Genomic DNA, 23,027 nt, shown 5'->3' with positions numbered 1-23,027 from the left:
TCCTAGAAGTCTAAATACAAGAAACTGTAGCCCATTTAAAAACCAGGCTGCTCTTGGATTATAAAAGTGAGAGGTCATCTGCTTTCATGGGCTACAGTTCCCAAATTCTCCTCTTTGTCCCTAAATTTGGTGATCTTTGGCAAAACACATCCTTGCAGTGCATGTCTCACCTGTAACTCAAGGAAAATGGACAGGAGTGACACACCAGGTGTTACTGTTATGTCATGGTCAACCTCCTCCACATAATAAAGATGTCTCTGAAGGGGGAAATTCATTATTCCTGGCTTTTAAGTGCACCTAGTTATATTTACTATGAGAAAAACAGCCAATATTCCACTAGTTCTGCTTTTTTGCACCAAAGCAAATGAGTCAAGTGGTTTCAGAATCTGGCCACATCACTGAGATGGAGAGGGCATATTGCATATTCACAAGAGCTTAAGATTGTTTTATTTACACTTCCATTGCTAGGGGCTGTGGAATGGAACATAATTCTATTTGCCAGATACTCTTCCTGGTGCAATAAGTTAGAGGAATTCTCAATTAATACATGGAGCTTATGTATAAAAGACAAGAGGTTAAGTAAGACTGCACTGCCCAATGGACCGTCTGGTGAACATTAGGTTTGTCAATAAATCACAAAAGCACCAGTTCATCAAGAAAATTCCGTTTCAAACCACTGACAGGAAAAAAAAATTATGGGGAAAAAACCTCACAAAATTGGTATTTTGATATTTTATAAAAACAGGAGCATTAAATAACTTTAATCTTATTTCAATGGTTTTATTGGTTCTCTTCTGATGACCACATTGCTCCACATCCTGGATGTTTAGCACTTTGTCTTGTACACAAGAGCATAATGAAATAACTCAATGCATCATCACAGGAGAAGCTCCTCTCTCTGCTCTCAGTCTTTCTCCTCACCGTGGGTGATAACATAGCAGAGGTTCTTATAGTCGAGGTTCCCAGAGACATCTGGAGGGAAAGCAGCAAACATCTGGTTGATCTGCCAAGCAAACAGAGATAAGTGTCACAGACTGTGGAACAGCAACATGAGCAGCTTTTCATGTTCAACCCAGCTCAGCTCCCTGATGCCGTGGTCCTTTAACCACCATGGAAAAGTCTTCCTTAGGCTCAGTAAAACTGAAACAGGAGTTGGAACACAACTGGTTAATAAAGTCCTGCTAGAATCCCACAAGTTCCCTGTTGAAAGGAGCTCTCCCTGAAACCCAGGGAGATAAGCCCTGGTTGATAAATGTACAGTCCAGTCTCTGTTCTGACTGGAACAGGCTGTCCAGTCTGTTCTGTCCACAAACCAACTCCACTCCATCTCCTCTTCTGAAAATAAAGTCCCTCTAAATTCCTCCCAGCCAGCAGAATCCATGCTCAGTCTCACACAAGCCACCAAGTCAGTACCTCACTTCAGATTTCAAACCAAATAACTCCCAGAAATGGAAACCAGAACAGGGTCCCCACCCAAATCCACTTGGACTCCAGTAAATCCATTGCCCAGCTCCCCATGGGGAAGAACAGCACGAGATAGGCCACACTTGCACTTGGATGGGAGTCCAAAGAATCTATTTGACTTTGATTTAGCCATGGAGCTCTTCAGAAGAGATGCTTTGAATTGTTTCTAATTGCTAGAGCTGGCATCAACCTCCTCTCAGTCTGGATTTCAGCTGAATTCATGCATTTAAAGAGGGGCAAGGGCTTACTGCTGAACAGGAGCTGGAGCTGGATTTCTGTTTTGAATAAAGTTCCTTACCTCTTCTTGACTGAAACGGTCTGCCTGTGTCATGAGCATTTCTTTGATGCTGTTCAAATAAAAAGAAATAACCTGATTAAAGGGTGATAATGGCACATGACAATTCAGATGGCAAGATCCCTCCTGAAGTTGCATGAAAGAAAATCTGTGTGACCGCATAAATTAGAGCTGTTAATCCTTACATGATATTGTAAGAGATTTTCTGTGGGCACCCATCAGTGTCAATGCCTCGCTCTGCCAACTTCTTTTGCTTCTGTGACATTTTATAGAGGTTTAAAATTGTTTAAGGTTATTACTGTAATTGAGATACAGCAATTTTGTATGCTTATCTTAACCTAAAATGGTAGGTTTCCTCACTTGCTGTTTAAAGTTTGGATCACTTAACAAAACCAAAAGAGAGAGTATTTTCTGTAAAATCTGAGGATGAAAGGAACAAAGCATGAAATGAGAAAGAGGACTTGAAAGAGAACTCCAGCCACTACTCCAAATCATCATCCGAGAATCCTTGATTTGCATGCAGCCATTCCCAGGGGAGCTGTGGAACTGTGTGAGACCTGTTGTATTTCACGCTGCGCTGTCTTGATCTGGAGTTACAGCACTGTAACACGGAGCTTATCCCACACATAATCTGCATCCCATGCAGTTACATCAAAGAGAGTATTTTGGGGGCAGACTCTCAGCTGATTTACCCTCTGTTTTAAACCCATTGTGGGAAGGCAGTCGAGCCTGTAATTTTTTTTAACCTAAGTTTAGAGGTGAATAGAAAAGCCAGGAAGAATTATTTCTGTTTTTAGTCTAACCCCTTTAGCTAAAATGTCTTTATACCTCCCCCAGTTACTCATGTGCTGAGGGCAGCAAATGCACCACGTGCTGGGACATCCACCAGTATAAGCTCAGTTGTATTCACATAAACATCCCTTCAATAACTCAAATAATTTCCCCTTCCTGTAGAAGAATTCCTATATTAATCTCACAGTTTTCATTCATGCTGAAGAGGCAGAGTTGTCTCCTTTTGTCGCTACCAAATGTATTTATACATTATCAGACACGATTCTGGAGCAGTAAAACAAACTGTAAAGCTGTGATAACAGGTGAGCAGTCTGTTGTACAAAAACAAAAGCTGAGGAGAATATAGAAGTCTGGTTTGGTTTGTAGATTTAAAAAAAAGGCTGCTTTTTTAAAGAATTTGTTATGGGCGAGTGAGAGCAGCAGCTCTTCTGGAAGAAGCCCTTTCTGCTTTTTAAAGGGAATATTTAAAACTAACTATTTATAATAGAAATCATGCCTGAACAGGAACACTTCCAGGGGAGCAAAATTCACCTACTGTGGGTGCAGATGTTCAGGCAAAGCAGTAAATCCTCCCTGTCTGCTGCCATGCACTGCACGTCCAGTGAGAAAAGCCCCCCAGACAGAAGTGCACTTCGGATGGCAAAGCTACAATGGCACTCATGGCTCTAACAAATGGGATTTTTTCCAGGAAAAGGCTGCACATCCCAGTTTGCATCAGGGGCACTCACACTTCTGCAGCTCTTGTTGATATCAAGTGCACATTTGGAAGCCCAGAAAGGGAAAATTGAAAAAATAATCTTCTGGGCAATGAATAAGGATCTTACTCACAAGGACAAGTGTGAAAGTATCAGTGCAAGCTTTGGGAAATACTCTCAAGTCACAGACAGAGCTTAAGTTATTGGAGATATTTTTCCTGTGTTACTTCACCACTCAGTTAGCAAAGTTTCTTCATCTCTTTGTCTCAAATTCCTGTTTCTGTTCCGTTCCTCTGGCACATTTGGTATGCGACTGCATTTTTGAAGTCGAATTCTCAAATGATCAGTGGGCACAAGAGTAGAGAGACCATTCCCCTCAGCATAAATTGATTATTGGATATATATGCCCCAGACAAACAGCATTAGCAAAGGTAAATAGGAAGTGTGATCCAGGAAGCAGCTTGGTGAATAGAAGGAAGCAATTTTGTCAGAAGTCACAAATAAACTTCATCACAAACAGGCCTGAATTGAAAAGAGATCTGGGCACTGTGTGTCTTCTATTCACATGCTTAAAGTATTTAGGGGAAAAGAAAAGATCAAATATCTAATTATAATCTTCTGATGCACAGCCCAGTAGGCTCTGGCACACTCATAAGGAAGAAGGACTGACTACAGGATCTATGCACATTTTCCATTATTTATTTTATAGAGAAACAAACACAATTTCCAAAGCCAGAAATTATGCACATTTTTCTTTGTGTATCGTGTTTTCTCTAGAAAGCTTATTTTCTTCTCAAAAAATACCCAAAAAACCAAACCAAACCCCAAATCTTCTGGGCAAATTGCCTTGAGTTAGGAGTCTAAATGTTATCTCTTGAACTGGCTCACATCAACTCCTTCTACAGTTACAAATACCTTGTTGCATTCTGGTATTTTAAAAACCTTTTTTAAAATGATCTGTGAAATCTCTGGGACGTATTTGGTTTTCCACTGAGTTTGCCCTTCCTACAGTGCTGCCTTGGAGAAAAACAGGTGAGTGGAAAGGAGCAGAGCTCTATGGCTATGAGAAGACACATCTCTAGCTCAGCCAAACACCTCCAAAGTCCGACATGCCTGGGACCTCTTCCATCCCCCCAGATCCATTTTCATCTGACCCAAATCTGAAAAGTTTCATTGGCCTCAGCATCAGGCACAGTTGGTGTTGGCCTGACTCACTTTGCCCCATGAGTGGCATTTGGGAGTGAATCATCCAACCTTTCCAAACACTGCCCCAGTTTACACCAGCTGAGAAAGGGACCGAGAGCATTTTCTCTTTTTGACATCATGCTGTAGGAAGGGTTTTATGTGTGGTATAATGATGCAGACAAACAAAGTCTGTCATTGAATTTGGAAGTAAGTTATAAACTCCTGGAGCTTCTGGAAAGGTTAGAAGGCTCCATCCCAGCTACCATCACATGGACTAAGTGAGTCATTTCCAGACTAGAGGTGAAAACATGCAGAGGGAAGAGACATAAAAATCCCCAGAAGGATGTTAACTCCATGAACATAAAAAGAAGTTCTGATTAAAAGGTCAGCATGGCTGGTTTTGGAGAGAAACATTCCAGGATTTTTTAATATGGAGAAATATTATTTATTAGCATTAACTGTCGCATTGAAATGGCTGCATGAGCCAACAGAAAAATAATTTCAAAACTTCAAATGTCTACATTTTGGAAGCATATGAATAGAAGTTAAACCTCAAAGACATCCACGGAATTGATTTAATGGTTTGTTCTGTAATGATCAACATTACCCTCGGGTCTAATAAGTAAACATTATGCTCTGTTGTGGTGATGAACTAAAACAATTGTCTAATGTTAGCAGTGCAGTGGGGGTGGGGACAAGGTTGACCTTTTCCATCAAGGAAAAATAAAATATTTCTCTCTCATCTTCATTTTGGAGTGTGATACTGCATTCCTAATTTGCCCCAAACTCCAAATGGCTTCCAACATCCAAAGAATGCAGAACTGGATACAGGGTGGCAAGCTGCAGATTTTGTATGCAGGATACTGTTACAGAGAGTGGTGGGAAATACAACATTTCATGGGGTTTGGAGTATCAGAAGTTCGTATTTCATGGCTGTGATTTCACTACTGTGTGATCTGCCCTATTTGGCAACAGGCTACATTTACTCTGTTGTTTGAGTCACTTCTGATATGATCCCCTGACTCTTCTTCCCAAGCTGTTTGGGTGACGTTAACCCCAAAACAATCAGGACAACTCTGTGCCTTCTGATTGATTGCTACATCCATTTGTGTTTTAGTTAATTTGGAAGTTCTTACTCTAAGGACTGTCTCTTTTATTTTGCATATTTGCAGAAATTCTCACACCCACTGGGGTACTGCTATAGAAAAGCACTTTGGTAAAGGAAAGAAATAATGTACATGAATTTTTTTTTTCAACTAACTTTCATTGAGAATTGCAGATAATGTCATGGAAATCTCCATGGGGTTCTGGTCAGAGGTTATCACAACATAAACAGAAATAATTGATGCAAATACAGTTTTGTAACTCACGGTTCTCTAATAGATTTCCTATAAATATCATGCTTTATAAAATCTGCCTGAAATGGCTGCCGCAGTAAAAGCATAGGCCCCAAATTCACCATGAAATTTCAGCATATGAACAAATCTAAACATATGCATAAATCTACGTACATAAAACACTTCTCTGGAGCCATAGGTCAGACCTCCTCATCCACTGCCCTGATTTGATATCATTTATCTCACTCACCTGAAGTCCTGCTTGCACCATTCTGGCAGTGCAAGGGGGGTTTACATTTGTGCAATTACCTCTTGAAGTCCTTTTACATTGCTTTGTTGGTGCAACAGGATATGAATACAAATTAGGTTCTGCCTCTTATTTAAAAATAGCCATATTGACAATAATTGCTGGATTATTAATAGTATTGTTTGGTTTGGCTCTCACCGTATCTAGTGGAATTTTACAGCAAATTATTTCTAGAAGCAGAAGGCTCAAATAATAAACACATAAAAAGGAAAACGTCCTGCACTAAATCCATGTCGCAGATTTAATTAAATTGATCACTTTTTTAAAAAGGGAAGTAGCTTTCCCATTTTAGTCAAGCACTGAGAGTTAGGCAGCAGACATTCATTTTAATTTTACATATGGAGTTAATTTACAAAGAGTCATATGTCGATTTATATCCAGACCTTCAAAAAAAGGCTATCTAATGGCCTACATGTGATTATGTTTCCATTGGCTCTTACAATGTCTGAAGACAATAACATCTCTTTTTGGTATACAAATACATTCATACAACAGTCCACACTTTTAACTCTGGCTTACAAAGCTAAATGTTTCTCTGCCTCTTAAAATACTGTGAAAAATACAGCTTTTAAGCACTTCTTTAAAACTGTGCAATTATTATTATTGTTGTTATTCTTCTAAAGGATTTGAAATGAACTTACTAGTCTGCCTTTATGCGGCCTTTTCCTTCTGGGTCGAAAATCTTAAAAGCGTTCAGAATGGTTTCTTCTGGGTCTGTGCCTAAAATTAATGAAATATAATTTAGAAGGCTGGATAGATTTCTCTGGCTGCAGAATACTTGCTAAGTAATTGCATTCGCTTGAAAACAGTGCAAAATGGAGAAGTCTACAGTTGTGGGTTTGGAGACAAAGGTTCCCTAAGTCGGCAGCATTTGTCATGTCAGATAAACAATAGAGGTGAATAGTTCAATGCTCAGAAGCTTAAAAATAATAGCTCATATCTATTCTATGTCTGCAGGAGAGAAAACTTCCAGGAACTGGTCTCCAATATCAGTACCCAGAGGATTAGTGGCTTTCAGAAATGAAAATATAACGAACTGTTTTCCTCACTGGCTTCCTTTAATCTTGCACTGTACGTTCCTTGTAAAAACACTTTTTGATGTTACTTGTTCTTGGCGATATAGAGAAGAGGTTATTTCCCTCACTAAAGGAAATGGAGTTCATCATAAAATCCTAATGCCAATGGAATGCAATGGAAACAGGATGATCAATGTGAGGTGGTGATCTGCACTTATATCCCATTGTGCCCTTCCCCTTAAGTGTCTCTTCATTGTTACTTACAGAAACAGGGTGGTTTAAAGCACTAAACTGTGGCCACAGGATTTTGCTTCTGCTCTTAGTTGGGCTACAGATTTTTGGTATGACGTTAATATCCCTGTCCCTCTCTTCCCAGCAGTAAAATGATTGCAATGGTCTTCCTTTTCTTCCTTCCATTATCTACTCAATCTCTTTAGACTGGAAAAAATTTGTGCCGTTTTCACAGTGCCTTAATCTTGGCTGGAGCTTGTGACTGTTCTGCAATACTGCAGATTCTGAGTACACTCATTTTCAACCCACACTAAAGGATACACTGTGTACTCTGTTTCTGACTATTCCCCAATATTTCAAAATACTACCGTAGTACCCATAATACAAATCTTTGTAACCGTAGGAAACCAAATTTACAAGCAGATGAACTGATTCCATGGACAAAGTGAAGCTATTTGGTATGCTGAAAGAGTGATTAAAAAAGGATATAACCCAAGGGATTGCAGATTCAAAGTTTGTTTGAAAGTTTGGCAGAGGTAGAACCAGAACAGAACCCAGCCAAGGTTCCCTGCTCTACAGACACTCCTGATGCCTTCACAGTTTGCTTTGTTGAAAAGATTTCACAAGGATTAGCAGGATCCTAGTGGATATAATAGTGAACAAACCTCGGGCTATATGGCCTCCTTCTTGCCACACAATGGCCATGTATATTTTTTTGCCAAGCTGTAGGCGATGTATTCAAAGTGCAATGAATCTGTGATCAATGCAAAGAGCATTGGTGTTTAATGAGTGTTTTGATTGTCCCATGAAGAGAAACATCCCCCAGCTCCGAGGAGAGGGCTGCATTTTAAGTAGTCACCGCTGTGGGAGGGATTTTTTTCCTTACTGTGTTTTATATTTTCTACTCTGTCATATCCTTGGACTTTGGCTTTGAAGAGAAGCAATGCAGCAGGCATTCTTTATTGATTAGCTGGTAAATAAAGTGGTTTCTTTGATGTGCGGCATCTCTGTTTTCTGTACAAATTGTATTATTCTGACTCCCTGTAGAAGCAGCTCCATGTGGTTGGCATTAACATAAACCGAGTTTTGTTAGCTGTTCATCTGGCATCATAATCTCAACACACAAAGCTAAAGCTCATCCTGAAAATCCCAGCTTCCCCTTTATGACAGAAATCAATTATAGCAAAACAAATTCTACTTAGAAAGCACCTTTCACCAAATTCTCTGAGTGGTACTTAGCTAATAAAGAGTGTTGCAAAATTGCCATATCCACTTCCTCTAGCCCTTTCTCCCTTTCTAATTGCACTACAAAGGCTCTTCATCCCAATTAGTTTTGATTGGGAATGTGCAGTCTTTTGGCTCCGCTTCCTTTGCATGACAAACCCAACCAGAAGGGCATGACAAGCACAGCTGTGATTTTTCCTTCACCAAATGGAAATTAAAAAAACCCTCCTCCTTTGCTAGTAGCCAACAGGAAACCTGCAGACAAGAGGGTTCTGCTTTGCCATTCACCTTCCTGTGCTGGCTCTGCTTTTAGGCCACAGGATTGGCAGGGCCAGAGGCTTTGCCAGCTCCAGCAACCGTTCAGGGCAAGGGGGAAGAGGGGAGAGGAGGAGGAGCTCGATTGCGTGCTCACAAATGGAACGGGCAGCAGGGCACCCCACACAAACAATCACATATTCCAGGAGGAAGATTATGGACCAGGGCACTGCCCACTCTGCCAGAAGACAACTGGAATGTCCTGGTGGAGGTAGCACAGACAGATCGATGTCTGGGGAGTAAAATCCCCTCCTCAGTCAGCCTTCTCCATCACCTCTCATGCTTCCCAGACTTCCTGCCCTCTTTAGCAAGAGTGTCTTTCTTCCAGGACCAGCTACATGAATTCTTTCTTTCAGACCTCTCTATTTTCTATTCCAAGCATAGAATACCCTCCACTGGAATTGTGTTCAGCAATATAAAGCCAGAGTCCAGCAACAAAACAATAAATGTTTTTAAGAAGATAGGATCAGTTTTTTTCCATTTTTCTATTCATTAGTTATTTTAACAAACTTTTGGAACGTGCTTGGCTAAGGCCAGCCCTGCTTTGAAGGCTTTCACCTTTCTCTTATGCCTGTAGGAAGATGACTGGAGTTCTATCCTGGCCTCACACCCCCTCTCTTGAAGTTTCCAGCCATTAACTGGAGAAGAGAGATGACTAAATTGCCAGCTCACACACCAAATTTACTACCCACATTTCCTGAACTTCCCCCAGTGTTCCCTATATATTCTGTGGCAGTGGGTAAAATCCCTCTCCCTTATCATTGTGAATCTACTGAAATATAATTATTTTAGTTTATCCGCTCCATTAAGGGTTATTCAGTGAAATCTTCCCCTAATGCCAAAATCGCTATTGACCTCAAGTGACGCCAAGGCTGGGCCACTGGGTTACAGTGAATACAGAAAATGAGGGAAGCCCATGTTTGCTTAATGTGCCAAAGGAGTGCAAAAAGGGTGGGCTTTTTAGAAATATTTAAAACCAGCTAACACTGGGAGTGCTATGACTAGAGCATGAGCATGAGTTCAGCCCAGGAGCCTTCTGATGGTGAATAACTCTCCTGCTCCATGCTCCAGGCTGCTGAGGTTTCATTACTTTCTGGACCTCAGCTCACCACTTTCATGTTAGCTTGTGTAAGCTAAATCACCCCTTTGAATTGTCCTCTGCACCGTCCCTTAGCCTTTCATTCCTCCCCTCTGTCTGCAAAACTGGAGATCCCTCCTTGCCTCTAAGCATTGTTCTGTGGAGACATTATTACAATTTGCAAGGTGCTGAGATATTTCAGTGCTGAGGATCTTTGACAGATACCTCTCCAATCCCCCAGAGGTGCTTACCTTTCAGCTTTTCCCCAAACATAGTAAGGAAGACAGTGAAGTTAATAGGACCTGGCGCCTCCTTCACCATGTCTTCAAGCTCTTCATTCTTGACATTCAGACGACCTGCAGCAGAGATCATTTTTCATAATAAATCACAAATTGTGTTTCAAAAAACGATTCCCATTCATCTCCTTCCACTGGGGAGCTCAGGGCTCTGTGCAACTTTGCTAATAACATGGTAGAACACAACTCCTGAATACCCCAGTGAAAAAGAAATTGGCAGAGCTGGCTCTGAGATCAAAGGGTGACTGAAGGAGCAAGAAGAATAAATAAGACACGGCCAGCAGTGGACGAGAGAAGGGGCACTTCCAAATAAACTGCTTTTTGGTTTGGGGCTTTTTTTTTTACCTCAGGTGAAATATGGGCCCCACTGATATTAATACAGCAGAGATCAAAGTGACTGAAGTGAATGAAGGTCTCAGTCTTTGCCCTCCTGTATATTGAGACACCTCTCTGAGTAGAGGGCAGATGGATGAGCTGAGTAGTGGTATCCCTTCCCCATCCTTGTGCAGCCCTATTGATGAGAATTTAGACCCCGGCAACCTTCCTCAAATTGAGTGGTAATTTGCTGTGAATGTACTTTATAGATATTGAAAGGCTTCACTGAACAGGAAAGATAGCAGAACTTGGCCTTAAGAAATAAATATTTCAGGGTAACAGTAGCTACAGGCCAAAGTTTGCAAACCTCATTGTCACAATAAAGAGTTCAGGAGCTTCTGCTCCTTGCACTGACTCTGCTGGCGTCTGATTCCACCCCGGGGAGCACTAAAGATTCTTATCAAGCTCTTTTTAATAAGCTCCAGATGGCAAAAGCCCAAATGCCTACATCACTGTTCAAGCCTCAAATGCTGCAACAAGGATACAAGTCCAGGTTTGGGATCATGAGTGCTTAAATTTTTTCTTTCCTTGGGAAGATTTGCTCTGATCTGCTTGATATTATCAAGATTGTGATAGCCATGGAATGGACAATACCTAATCTCATGACATGCACATTTCACTCCACATAAACTCACAGCAGCACAGAACCTCACATGAAGCCCTCCTACATTTGTGTGGGCAGAGGGGCAGCTAGTCCATGACAGCAGTGCTAATCAGGGGATATTCCATGGCTCCCAGATGAAAAAGGTGCAGCCTGGGAAGCCTGGATTCAGAGGCAAATCAGCAATGCCTGGCATGGACCCCTGCTTGGGTGGGCTTCTTCTGAAATAGTTGCAGGGGAGGGATCAGACCTTCATTCCACTCCCTGCTCAGGAGACTTTCCAGCTGGAGCTCTGTAGTGAGATCCCAGCTACCACAGGGAGGAGGGTCAAACTGAACAGGTTTTCTTTTGCCTCCTGTGGATCTCATTTCTTTCCCCACTGTCATTCTGATACCAACCTTCCTTCTGTGCTTGAAACTGAGACAGCATATCTTGTAAGTATTGAATTATCAGTTTACCTAGTGCAGCAAATGTGTCTCTCAAGTCTGCTTTGTCAATAAAGCCATCCCTGTTCTGATCCATGATGGTAAAAGCCTGTGGGAAGGAAAAGGAACATGTATTGCCATTTCCATTGCACAGGACAGTGCTCCAATCACACACATCAGTCCATGAGGGGATGATATTCGTGCTGGAAAAACGAATATTTAACTTCCTTTGATTCCTCCACATCATTGCACTTTCCTCACTTTCAACACATTACTGTACCTTGGCAAGGGACTTAATTAAACCCACCCGAACTTCTTCTTAGTAAATTAATGCTCAGTGCAGCGTGCATTGGGCTGAAGCCAGTGCTGGCAGCTCCAGCCATTCATCCCTTAACCCATAAAAGTTTGAATTAGGGAGGCTTTAGTCAGGGCAGATTTAGCCAGAGGTTGCTCTGTGTTTGTACCGTCCCCATACTCCATTCTTTGAATTAGGCTGAAATGTTTCTGTAAAACATTTCATTTCTGTGGATATCTCTCTGCTATCAACTGAAGTTGATTCCTCCTGGGCCTTAGAATGATCCCTCATACAGAGATAGCTGAACTTTCAAAAGTACAGAGAAATGTAGGTTCCATAAGATTATTTATTCAAAGATTTTTTTCCCCTTTCCAATACACTGCATCTTTGAGACTGTACTGTGTGCTCTGACTGACACTGCTCTGCTGACCTTAAATACTCGTCAGTCAAAATTTAACTTTTGAGAGAAAAAAACAGCTGTTATTTTATTTTCAGCCAACACAGACTTCATGTGCTCTAACCATTGTTTACCAAGCCAGCTAATTGCTCATCTACCTGTTTACCCATTTGTGTGTCCATTTCTTGGCTGCCATCACACTTACAATGTTTCATTGATTTGGAAAGATTTTAATGACCTGAAATTCCCCTGGTCATGCTATGGGGACTATTAGTTGATCCTGGCCTGACTCTGAAGCTGGTTATCTGTCTGACAGGCACATCAATATGGTAATGCATCTTTGCAATGGCCAGGAATTGTTCTTTCTTCAGACAGTGTTCTCCTGAGAATACAGTAACTTGCAGAGTTTTAAAGTCTGCTGCCCTACAGGGTGCACTTCTTCCCATGAACAAGTTATGTCCACTTATCTTCAGGTTTTTTCAGCTCCAGTTTCTTGCAAAGCCCCGCTGCTCACAGCCCAGTTTGCCCATGAGGCTCCTTTCAGAATCATGTTCATAATCCTACATTTACCTTCCAAACCATCCCCTTAGAAAAAATTAAGCCCAACTCTTTGGAGATGTTTTCTCCTTGCTTTAAATGCTGATTCCTCACAATTCAGAAGCAAAAGAGAAAGAAAATATGAAGTGCAAAACTGAACCCAGGCAGCTGACAGAAGACAGGAAGAGCATCAGGCATTGTAATGGGTGAACTTCAGATAACGTAACAGCAATGCTGAAATATTTGTTGGTGAGCTAGTTGAACTCTCTAGATGAAATTGTTTTCAGAATTGAAACCAGCTTTTCAGAAATACTCATCCCAAATATGCAGTTTTTAGACACAACACGGTTTTGGGTTTCACTCAGCCGCTCCACTGCCTCATGCTTTTGCCATTATTCTGCCACCATCCTCCTAGAAATGCTCCCAGTATTATCTGATTTAGAGAAGATCAAATAATGGCATTCTGTCCAGTTCTTCTTTGTGTTGGTGCATCTTCAAACATTAATCCTTGGAGAAAATACAATGGAAGTTCCGAGCATATGAAGAAGAGGTGGGAGAAGAGAGTCAGACATATTCCCATTGACTGTGGAGAAATGATTAGTGGTTCCAATTCATTTAGCTGGGTCGTATTCCCAGTCCTTGCCTTGGGGTTTAGTCTCGTCCATCACTGAACTTCCCTGGTGGGAGTCCTCGAGGAAAGCAAACTTGAAATCCACGTGAAAGCACAAAATGAAACAGTAGACATTTATCACACTGGAAATTGCTTTGGAGATATGAGTTAGAAAAAATGGGGGAAAAATCAGTAATTTAAAATGACAAACCAGTGCAGAATGTGATGGTCTCATGGTCATTCTAGAATGTTCACACAGAAAAAGAACATAAACTCATCAGACAGATTATCTGTCAGATATCTGGCAGATTTTGCCACCCCATCAGTTTTAGCTCCTCACAGGTAACTGGTCAAAGAACCTACAATGCATGGAACACCAAATCCCTTGGGAGTGAAAGATGCTTAGTTCATCTCCACATGTTTTCTTTTCTTATTGGCATTTGTGGAGAAAGTTGGCTAAGGGCTTCTTGGCATTTTCATTCCCAGTTTGTGGGCAGCATTAGAAGGGCACAGACAAATATTTTCTGTTGCTGTTGTGGAACAGAGCTCGAATGAAAGCCCTGGTTCAATCTGGCATCTCTATTCAGGACAATGCTTGAGCACGTAAGACCATTCTTATTTAAAATACCACTTAACTTTAAACGTGTGCTCAAGTGTTTTCCTGAGTAAGGGCTGGACTGGATGAGATTATACTTTTCCTTTATTTTGGGGTGGGGGGCTTGGGTGCTTTTCAAGTAAGTCTAGAGCTTGAAACAGGGGAACGAGTGAGGGAAGTAAGGAAAGAAAGAATGAAAGAACAAACAAACACACAAGGAAAATGATCTACCAGCCAAAACCACAGGGATGATTCAGAAAACAACTGTGTGTTCTATTAAAGCAGATGGAGAATTGAATAAGGATTACAAACAAAACCTATGTTATTCATTAGCAGTAACAGGAGACTATAGAGAACAGCAGAGTAGCTCCCAACCTCTTTGAACTCCTGGATCTGGGTTTGTTCAAACATAGAGAAAACATTGGAACCACCTTCTACCTTCTTCTTTGCCTTTTTGGGAGCCTGTAATACAAATAAGAAGATCAAATACATATTCCTTTGTCTGTTAAGCACCCATGAAAACAAATTACATCTTCAACAGAAGGTAAAAAATACACAGTCAAGTAACACAAGAGGATTGTTCTTTGTTATTATGAGGTTTTAAATTCAATCTTATAGACAGATAGATTTAGATGTATGTATAGGATTGAATATACATATATATATTTTTAATATGGGATAAAAATTCTGCCTTATTAACAGATTGAGGCTTTTTGCCACTCCCTGCTGTGTCCTGGAACCTGACAGCTCAGACAAACAAGGACACTTTGTCACTGTGGTGCCTTTAAAAAGGTGAGGGACCCAAAGTGTGGCTCAGCATCCTGCCTGCTGCACTGCTTGTTCCCCCCAGGAGCTGCCTGTTCCTTGGGCAGGGTCACCTCCACCTCAGTGGGTCACAGACCATTTCACACAGGGACCACTCCCCTTCCACACTGGCTCTGCAGAGTTCAAGAGTGATATCACTTGGTGTGGAGTGGTGTCACTTGGAGATATGAGCTGGAATTCCCAGCCTGCTGTTCTCAAGAACTGCCAGAATTCAGGTAAGTGCCTACAAGGATTTCTTCTTCCCAGTTCCCATGCTGGGACTGGCAGCCAAACTCCAAACAAGGCCCTGCATGAAGACTCAGCTCAGGAACTATAAAGGGAAGTTATATCATTTCCTACTCACACAGAAGTGTTTAGAAATCTGCTTGGTCTGGACCAGCACTGACAGAACTGATTAATCCTTCCCAAGCAGGAACACTTTCTACTCCTGGAATCTCTATTCCTGCACCAACCTATGGCACTCCAGTACAGTACCTTACCAGACCATGTTATTTTAATATTCAAGATAGTCATCTTAAATGGAAGGGCAGGACTGCTTTTATCACCTTTCTCAAGTTTGGAGGCTGAGACAGAGAAAGATTGGGGAAAGAGCTACAATGGTATCTAAGAATCTAATGCTCACTAAAAATCAGTCAGAACTAGACTTCTTTAAATATCTTTGAATAAGGGCCCAACCAGCTTGCCTAAGACAATACAGTTCTTGTTCTGCAGTAAAGAATAAAATCTGTGATTCCAAAGGATTACAGAAGTGTTTTAACCACAGTGTTATCCTTACTTGGGGCAGGATAATGAGTTGCATTGCCTTTTGAGTTCCCTTCCAGACAGATTACTTTTTTCTTTATAATTTTTACTTTTAAACTTCATTATCATAGTCCCACCTGGTTCTCATGTCACAGAAAATTAGTCTTACTTAGTTTGGGCTATTCTGCATGAAACAGAAGGCAACTTCTACTGTCTCCTTTCATCAAAATAAAAAAGCCTGTGAAAGTTCAAATTCAATACTGATTTCAAATATCCTGAGGAGCAGAGCAGCTCAAGGAAATATTCCCACTTGACTCTGTTTGAAGCATACATTGTCTGATCAATTTAATTTGCCAGGCAGATTTCTGCACTCAGACACCCTGGTTTAGATCCCAGGATATGGAAGGGGGGGAATTAGGGCAATGTTAGATGCTCTCCCACATACTCACACTCCAGACCTGTCAAGCTCCTATCAGCTAATTCAAAGAACTAAACTTTGGAAATAGGAATGGAAATTGAGTGAAAAATATTCTTGTAGTGAGGATAAAAACAAGGATAGAATGCCACCACAGGCATGGAAAAAAGAACTTAATAAGTGGAATGTTTAATGAATGTAGAAATATTGATTTTGGAATAAACAGATTCCCTCCTCCTCCTACACATGAAATAAGTGTTATTTTGAGCAGTAATGGGCAATCTTCCACATAACGTGAGGTGCCTGGTGGAGGCTTTCAACACATCCAGATCAAATGGAAATATTCAGAACAATCCTACGTATTTACATGTATTTGTTCCCTGAGGTAAAGGGAAAGCAGATGTTACCCAGGCAGAGCACTGCCAGCTGGGGGGGGACTGACCACAGGGTTTGAGGCCTCGGCAGGACTGGTCCTGCTGGGCTCCTGGAGCTGCTCCTTCTGGAGACAAAGCAGGCTTTGCCCTCCTCATGGTCTGTTCTGCTGTGGCCAAACACAGCATCCATGTTCAGCCTGATAAATATTCCCTGTGCTAGCAAACCATCTGCATTTTTTAAGCTATCACCACAACCATGGACAGTGGGGTCCAGCTCCTTCAGATGCCAGACACTGGCAATTCCTCCATTATTCCTCTGTTTGTTGGGTTCTCTGGGCTGTTAGGTTCCAAGCAAGGGCTGTAGCTGTAAGGAAGGATCAGAAAAATGCAAAAGCTGCTGCTCAATATCTATTAGAAACAAACCAGCAAGTCAAAAACCCACCCAAAAAGCTTCTTTACATTAGTGAATGCAGAGAAGATTGAAAATTGATTATACAGGGAACAATTACTGTAATATCACAGAATCATAGAATGGGTTGGGTTGGAAGGGACCTTAGAGATCATCTACTTCCACTAGAAGAAATACTAGAAAAATTCATCCTAACATATTTGCTCACTGCTATGCTCTGGGGTTTGTGGTCTCCAGGGATGACAGAAGAGATCAGTGCCCATGTTGCTCAATCAATCTTTAGTTTTTGTGCCAAAGGTGTGGGTGTGGATCCTATTTATGACCTGCTCACTTTTGGAGGAGGCTGAGACCACCAATACATTTCACAGGGCCCCATGAACAGCTGCCAGGTGGGGTTGGCCTTCCATCACCAGGTTCAGGCTATGTCTTCTAGCATCCAACATACAGAGCATCTTGGATTACCAGTTCCCAGTACTGGGAATGCAGCTTACCTGCCCTAAAAGGCCAGGAAATTCATAATCACAGAAAGAACTGCACCCCCATTTTGCACAAGTTGTGGGCAGGCAGGTGCTGTGAGGAGGAAGGCTGAGAGAGAAGTAGGTGGAGCAGGAACAGAACAGAGTACATTGCCTTTCTGGTGGGTAACTTGAATTAAAAGGCAGCTCTAAGAGAACAAAATAGGTCTGTGTTACAGAAAAGAATAATTCTGAGAATAGAATCATTCTGTGCTGCTGTCTGACAATTCCAAACACTCCAGAATTTTTTAACAAACACAATCAGGATTCTGACTCCAGAGTATCTCTCTGAAAGAGTGGCATATTAAAAGGAACATCACAGAACTGAGCTAACATATGGCTTCTAACCTATCAAGGATTTAGTAGGTGACCCACAGAGGAGAAAGTGGGTGACTGACACATCACTTCTGCCTGCCTTGATTTCCCCACTCTTGAAACCAAAGTGTGCCAGGCTGCACTTTGCAAAGATAGAGCAGCTCTCATTGCAACATGTGCTGTGAGGCTGACATACAAAACGTGCCAGATGAGAAACTGAAGAGCTGAGGGTCCCCTGGGCTCGGATTCCAAGGCCTCAATAACACAGCAGTGGGAAGAATGTTGCAACAACTGAACAAGCCTATTAATACTCCTGCCTGAGTGTATTAATCATCCCATTGTGAAGAAAACAACACTTCACTTTAGAGGAGAAACCACAGGCTTGTCGCATATCACTCATTTGTCTTACCGGTGTTAGCACTCTTCAATTAGCCTGGATTTTAAAGGGTCTTCTTTCTGTTGTTTTGGTTGGTTGGTTTTGGTTTGTTTTAGACGCTTTAAATGAAGAAATGGAGCCATACCAAAATCTGGTCCCAAGAAAACTCTGTTGTACCAGGCATTTGCTTTGAGCTGAGTTTCCCTCACTGAGGTTCTTTATATTTCTCCTCCCTGGCAGTGTCAGGGAGCCCAAAAGAACAAGGGTGTGCAGGGACACAGGCAGGCAGAGACAGAGTGTGCATGGCCTTTGCCTCTGTGGATGTGAGAATAGGGATCCATTTTTCATATGCTGCAAAGATGAGGGGGGCAGAGGGGGGATGTTCAAGTGAATCAGAGGGAAGAAATCTGATTTCAGGGTGACCTAGAAGAAACGGGGGCGGGGAATCAGTTTCTGTCTCTACATACAAAGGAGGAAGGAAATGAAAATACCTTGTTCTTACTTCAGAACATGAGGCATTGTTTGCCCTGATAAATTCATAAAAGGCTGGTGCTAGAGCAGATCCATGACAGTGGATTATTGCAGAGCTTTATCATCTCCACCCCTCAGTGTGTTTTGCAGAAAACCCAGAAAAATATGGAAAACCAGGCAAGCTGCTGCAGGGGGAGCGAGGTCCCTCAGTGCCTGCTCAGGAGCACACTTGTACCCTTCAGTAAGTAGGAAGTAACCGACCTCCACTTGGCATTTCCTGCAGCACAGGGATATCTCCACAGGCAGTCAGGAGAGATGAGCAGCACTCTGCCACAAGCCACAGCTTTGGTTTGGTTTGGTTTGGTTTGGTTTGGGGAAGTCACTTCCTTGTTTGGTCCACCATGCTCTAAGTCCCTTAGAAAATACTCTTAATAATTAAAGATGACACAGTGTGGTGTTCCTGACAGCAGAGTCAAGAACACAAGCAGAAGCACTTCCCTACTCAGCTGCTTATTGTGTCTTCTTCTAATTTTCCTACCAGAGACAACCTCAGTGGACAAACAGAGAGAGAGCCGTGCAGAGAGAATCAACAGCAGACACGGTTAAGACCCTGATTCTGTTGTCTTGTACCTGTAAGTGTTTATTCAGTCCAGGACAAAGTAGACATAAGATACCACCAGTTTTTTACTGTTTCACATTTTGTACTTCCTTCCTCTGCAACTACATCTACAACTACAGAAAGACAGAATCATCCATCATTTTGCTCAGACTCTGTCCCCTGCTGTGATCCACTGTATGATGGTAACTCTCAGTTACTATTACTTTTTCATCCATCACACTCTCTCCTTGTTTTTCATCCACTCTGGGATCTCGGTGCTGACATTTCCTGTCCTCAGATTTTTGTTATCATCAAATACAGCTTCTGAATGAGAAGTTACATCTCAGGCCTGGACGAGGGATTGCTGCAGCATGGGACAGGATATTTGTTGATTTTTGTCTCGCAAGTTTGCTCTGCTGAGATTATTTACACTGCATCTGCACCAAACATGCCAGCTATGGACCAGCCACCGTTTTTTAGTGTGGTTTAGGTCCTTTCCATGGCAGGTGAGCAGCACAAGGCCAACCCAAGTGCTGCCTTTGAGGGAACAGTCTAGAGGAGTAAGCAACACGAACTGCTCTAAGGGCACAATTTGCATTTCAAACAGGCAGCAGCCTCAGATCATTCAAATAAACCCCACGTTATCAGAACTGAGAAACAGAAGATCTTTATATTACCTGCTCCGAAGTCACAAACAGATCCCTCCCTTCTCATCCTCACTCCATTTTGTGTGTAGTCCCAGCCTGCACACACCCACACAGACACACCTTTGATGCCTGCTAGATACAAAAATCTGTTGGACTGCGGCCTCCCTGCTTCACACTTCTGGATGCTAAAGCATTCTCCTCCGCCCCGCAGAAACCCCCTTCCCAATCACAGCCTCCTTTTTCTCCTGCAGACATGCAGAGGGAAGGCATTATCTCCCCAAACCTATCCCAGAGCAGCAGATAACCTCTCCAGCTTCTCCAACCGCAGACTCCTCCACCTCGATGACCCAAAATTCAACAGCAGCTTCTGCCACCTGACAAATTTTCTTCTCCTTCATGTCAACAGGTGAGCAGTCCCTGTCTGCAGACACAGGGCTGTCACACACAGGGACACACAGGGACACACACAGGGACACAGATGGACACACATAGGGACACAGACACATCAGCAGTCCCACAGGCAGCCCCATTTCAGCTGGTGGGGTCAGTCAGCATGGCTGCTCTGTGGTCAGTGCCTGTCTCAGCCCAGGTGGCACATTCCAGCTTGCAGAGCACATCGGATCAGAATGCAGGCTATTTTTGGGCACGCAGTTCCCCTCAGCATACAGAATGTGCTACGAGGTGTCACTCGAGCTGAACAAACACGGGAGTGTTCGGGGAATAAGAAAAAGGCTTCCCTCTCCTTGCCTGTGCCTCTGCCCTTCCTTCTCCCCATCAGCACAGAGCACGCGGGGAGACATCGCAGACCCGTCTTGTCTGAAATTCCCTGGAATGAACGGAGAGCTGTAGACAGTTCTCAGAACTCCATTCCACAGCACTTGTGTGGTCTGCTCTTGTTAGAAAAATTATCTCCCTGAACCCTGCCTCTCTCACTCTCATCAGCCCTGGATGTCAGAGCCTAGTAGCACTGGCTGACTTGTAATTATTTTTTACTATGCTGCTTTGTCTGCACTAATCCTTTGAAAGTAGCTTTACTGCACATCTGAAATATTATGATGCTATAAAACCTCTGTAATATTTATAAATCCCTTAAGACATCATAAAGAGAGAAAAAAACCTCCCCACAGAGTTCATCTAGCATAATTACATATACATTTCCCTCTGATTAATAAAAAATGATCACTTCCTTATGTAAAGATATTCTTCAGCTTTCTTTCATTAAGGCTATTTTTTTCTTTCCATTTTAAATCTGTTTCATGTGTCCCTGTACAGTAAGGTACCTCAGAAGAAATTTTCCCAAAACAAAAGGCACAATGAAAAGAACCACCACAGAGGATCGTCAGTTGAGCTGGGAGCGAGGAGACAGACGAGTCTCTCACTATATTTTCACGTCTCCTAACTTAAGCATTTCATCACAGAATGTCCTGGAATATCTTCAAACATCAATGAGTGTTGGTGTGTCATTGAACTAAACAGGCACGAAAAAAAATTGATAAATGAAATTTTGGAGAAATAAAAAGAGAGGAAAAAGAAAAGCTAAGACCCAGCACTTGCTCCCCACCCCACAAAAGGGCTGGCTTAGACTTTAGTGAGGCTGATTAAAGGGAAACCTGTAAATCCACAACTGAAGAGGCATAATCAGCACAAGGCACTGCTCCCTTCTGAAACACTGCTGAGGAACACGATTAGTGTGAAACCACTGACACTGGGCTTGCACCGGCTGAAACTGGAACTTGTTTTGTGCATGGCACAAAAAAGAAAAGGCATTGAATGTGGTTTTGCCCTGCTCAGAACAGCACGTGGATCACATTCATCACCTGCTTAAATGGGATCAAGTTTGAACTAAGCTTTGAGAAAGCTTTTCGTATACAACTCCCTCTCAGGTGTTCTCCACAATCAAATATTCCATAGCCTCAGGGAGCCACTGGGCAGCACTGCTCTCAGAACGCCTGAAAAGGACCTGCAAAAAGGAGCAAAATGAACACAGAGAAAATCACCTACTAATTTTTTTTTCTGATATTGTTGTAGTCATTCCTCTGAATTTGCAGGAGAAAGAGATCTGCCCAATCTGCCCACGGTTCCTTAGGCAGGAGCTCTTTGCTCCGTAGAATCACATCAAGTGAGGTGGCTGTTGGAGTCCCAGAGCTAAAAGCCAAAGGTGAGCAGGGCAAAGACAAGACACAGAAATTTCTGCAGTGCTTCCTACTTCTCCCCACAGGCACAAGAGCAACACATTCACAGTTCCAGAACGATCCCTTTCCCTCAGTCCCTACCACAGCACAGCAGACCTTAATTCTATCTCACACCAGCCATGCCAGGCTTTGCTGCCCTGGTGTGTGGGTCTGGGACAGAGATGCACAAGCCCTTTCTTTCAGCACATTCATCTACGTTTTCTGCCTTCCTCCTCTGTTAAACACATGCAGACGAATCCTTGGGAGTTCCCAGCTAACTCTGTGGGGTGTATCTGCATTCTGGATGTGATACTAAGATGAGATTTCATGGGATGCAGTGTGATCATTCCTGCTCTGTTTGAATCATTAGAAAGAAATACAGAGATAAACAGACATGGGGAAGGATAAAACCTACCATGGTGCTGCTGCTCCTTTCACCCCTTCTCTGCCAACCAGTCAGCCAGCAAACACAATGCCAATTGTCTCTTTATATAGCGTCACCAAGGAATAAAAATATGCCTGCTCCAAGTTTAGACAATAGATGTAAGGTTGGAAAAGTGCAGTAATTGGATCCCAATACCATTCCAAGCATCTGTTCCATGCGCAGCTTTTGCTTTCACAGAAATAATACAGCAGATAAGTAGAGGAGGCAGTTGGGATACAACTGTACAGCACTCACAGCAAGCTCGAGCTGAAGGGGTTTTCCCATGTACTGCTAAATAATGAACACAGGGCATGCACTGGAAGATTTTAAGTGGACATGGCATCCTGAAAAAGCAGGAAGGGAAACACACTCCTTGAGAAAACGCTGGGGAAACTAGCAACAGATCCTGGCCACTTCAGTAGCTCCAGAGCCTGGTGCAGGCATTCAGAGCTCCAGCAAAATGTCTGAGGCTCTGCAGAGGTGCATCTGTACCTGGGGGGTGGAAAAGTACCACTCTGCAGATGGCAATCAAGTGACTCAGGTCAGGTCTCTTTTCCCTGAATCTATAAACGAGCCCAAAGTCCGGGGCCATATCCCAAGATACAGCAAACTGGTGGAGAGTGATGGACTTCAAAGCATGAAAAAAGAGCTGTGTGGTAATGAATGTGGCAGTGGG

The 23,027-nt window shown here is 42.5% G+C and overlaps 1 protein-coding gene across 2 annotated transcripts; it reads right to left on the bottom strand.

Annotated features, from left to right (window-relative positions):
- Window positions 1-755: 755 nt before the first annotated feature.
- MYL10 (myosin light chain 10) lies at window positions 756-22,529 on the bottom strand. Of its 2 annotated transcripts, XM_032130277.1 has the most exons (7): window positions 22,343-22,529; window positions 14,446-14,532; window positions 11,670-11,745; window positions 10,191-10,295; window positions 6,717-6,795; window positions 1,763-1,811; window positions 756-1,003 (listed from the first exon to the last, which is right to left on the bottom strand). In XM_032130277.1, the coding sequence occupies exons 1-7, from the start codon at window positions 22,343-22,345 to the stop codon at window positions 905-907; spliced, it is 498 nt and encodes a 165-aa protein (XP_031986168.1). In that variant the 5' UTR covers window positions 22,346-22,529; the 3' UTR covers window positions 756-904. The 2 variants fall into 2 exon arrangements, with proteins under 2 accessions (XP_031986168.1, XP_031986169.1); XM_032130278.1 differs by lacking the exon at window positions 14,446-14,532 and having other exon boundaries at window positions 22,343-22,388.
- Window positions 22,530-23,027: the final 498 nt, after the last annotated feature.

Source organism: Corvus moneduloides, chromosome 20, assembly GCF_009650955.1.
Source record: "Corvus moneduloides isolate bCorMon1 chromosome 20, bCorMon1.pri, whole genome shotgun sequence".
NCBI classification, from domain to species: Eukaryota; Metazoa; Chordata; class Aves; order Passeriformes; family Corvidae; genus Corvus; species Corvus moneduloides.
Note: the sequence above shows the minus strand (reverse complement) of the source record. Positions and strands in the feature narration are given on the sequence as shown.

Excerpts from the sequence above, each read along its gene's own strand:
- MYL10 (XM_032130277.1), bottom strand. Across the intron at positions 11,746-14,445 it reads AGATCCAGGAGTTCAAAGAG|GCTTTTACCATCATGGATCA; the intron begins GTTGGGAGCTAC and ends TCCTTCCCACAG. Across the intron at positions 1,812-6,716 it reads GGCCGCATAAAGGCAGACTA|CATCAAAGAAATGCTCATGA; the intron begins GTAAGTTCATTT and ends TTATTTGAACAG.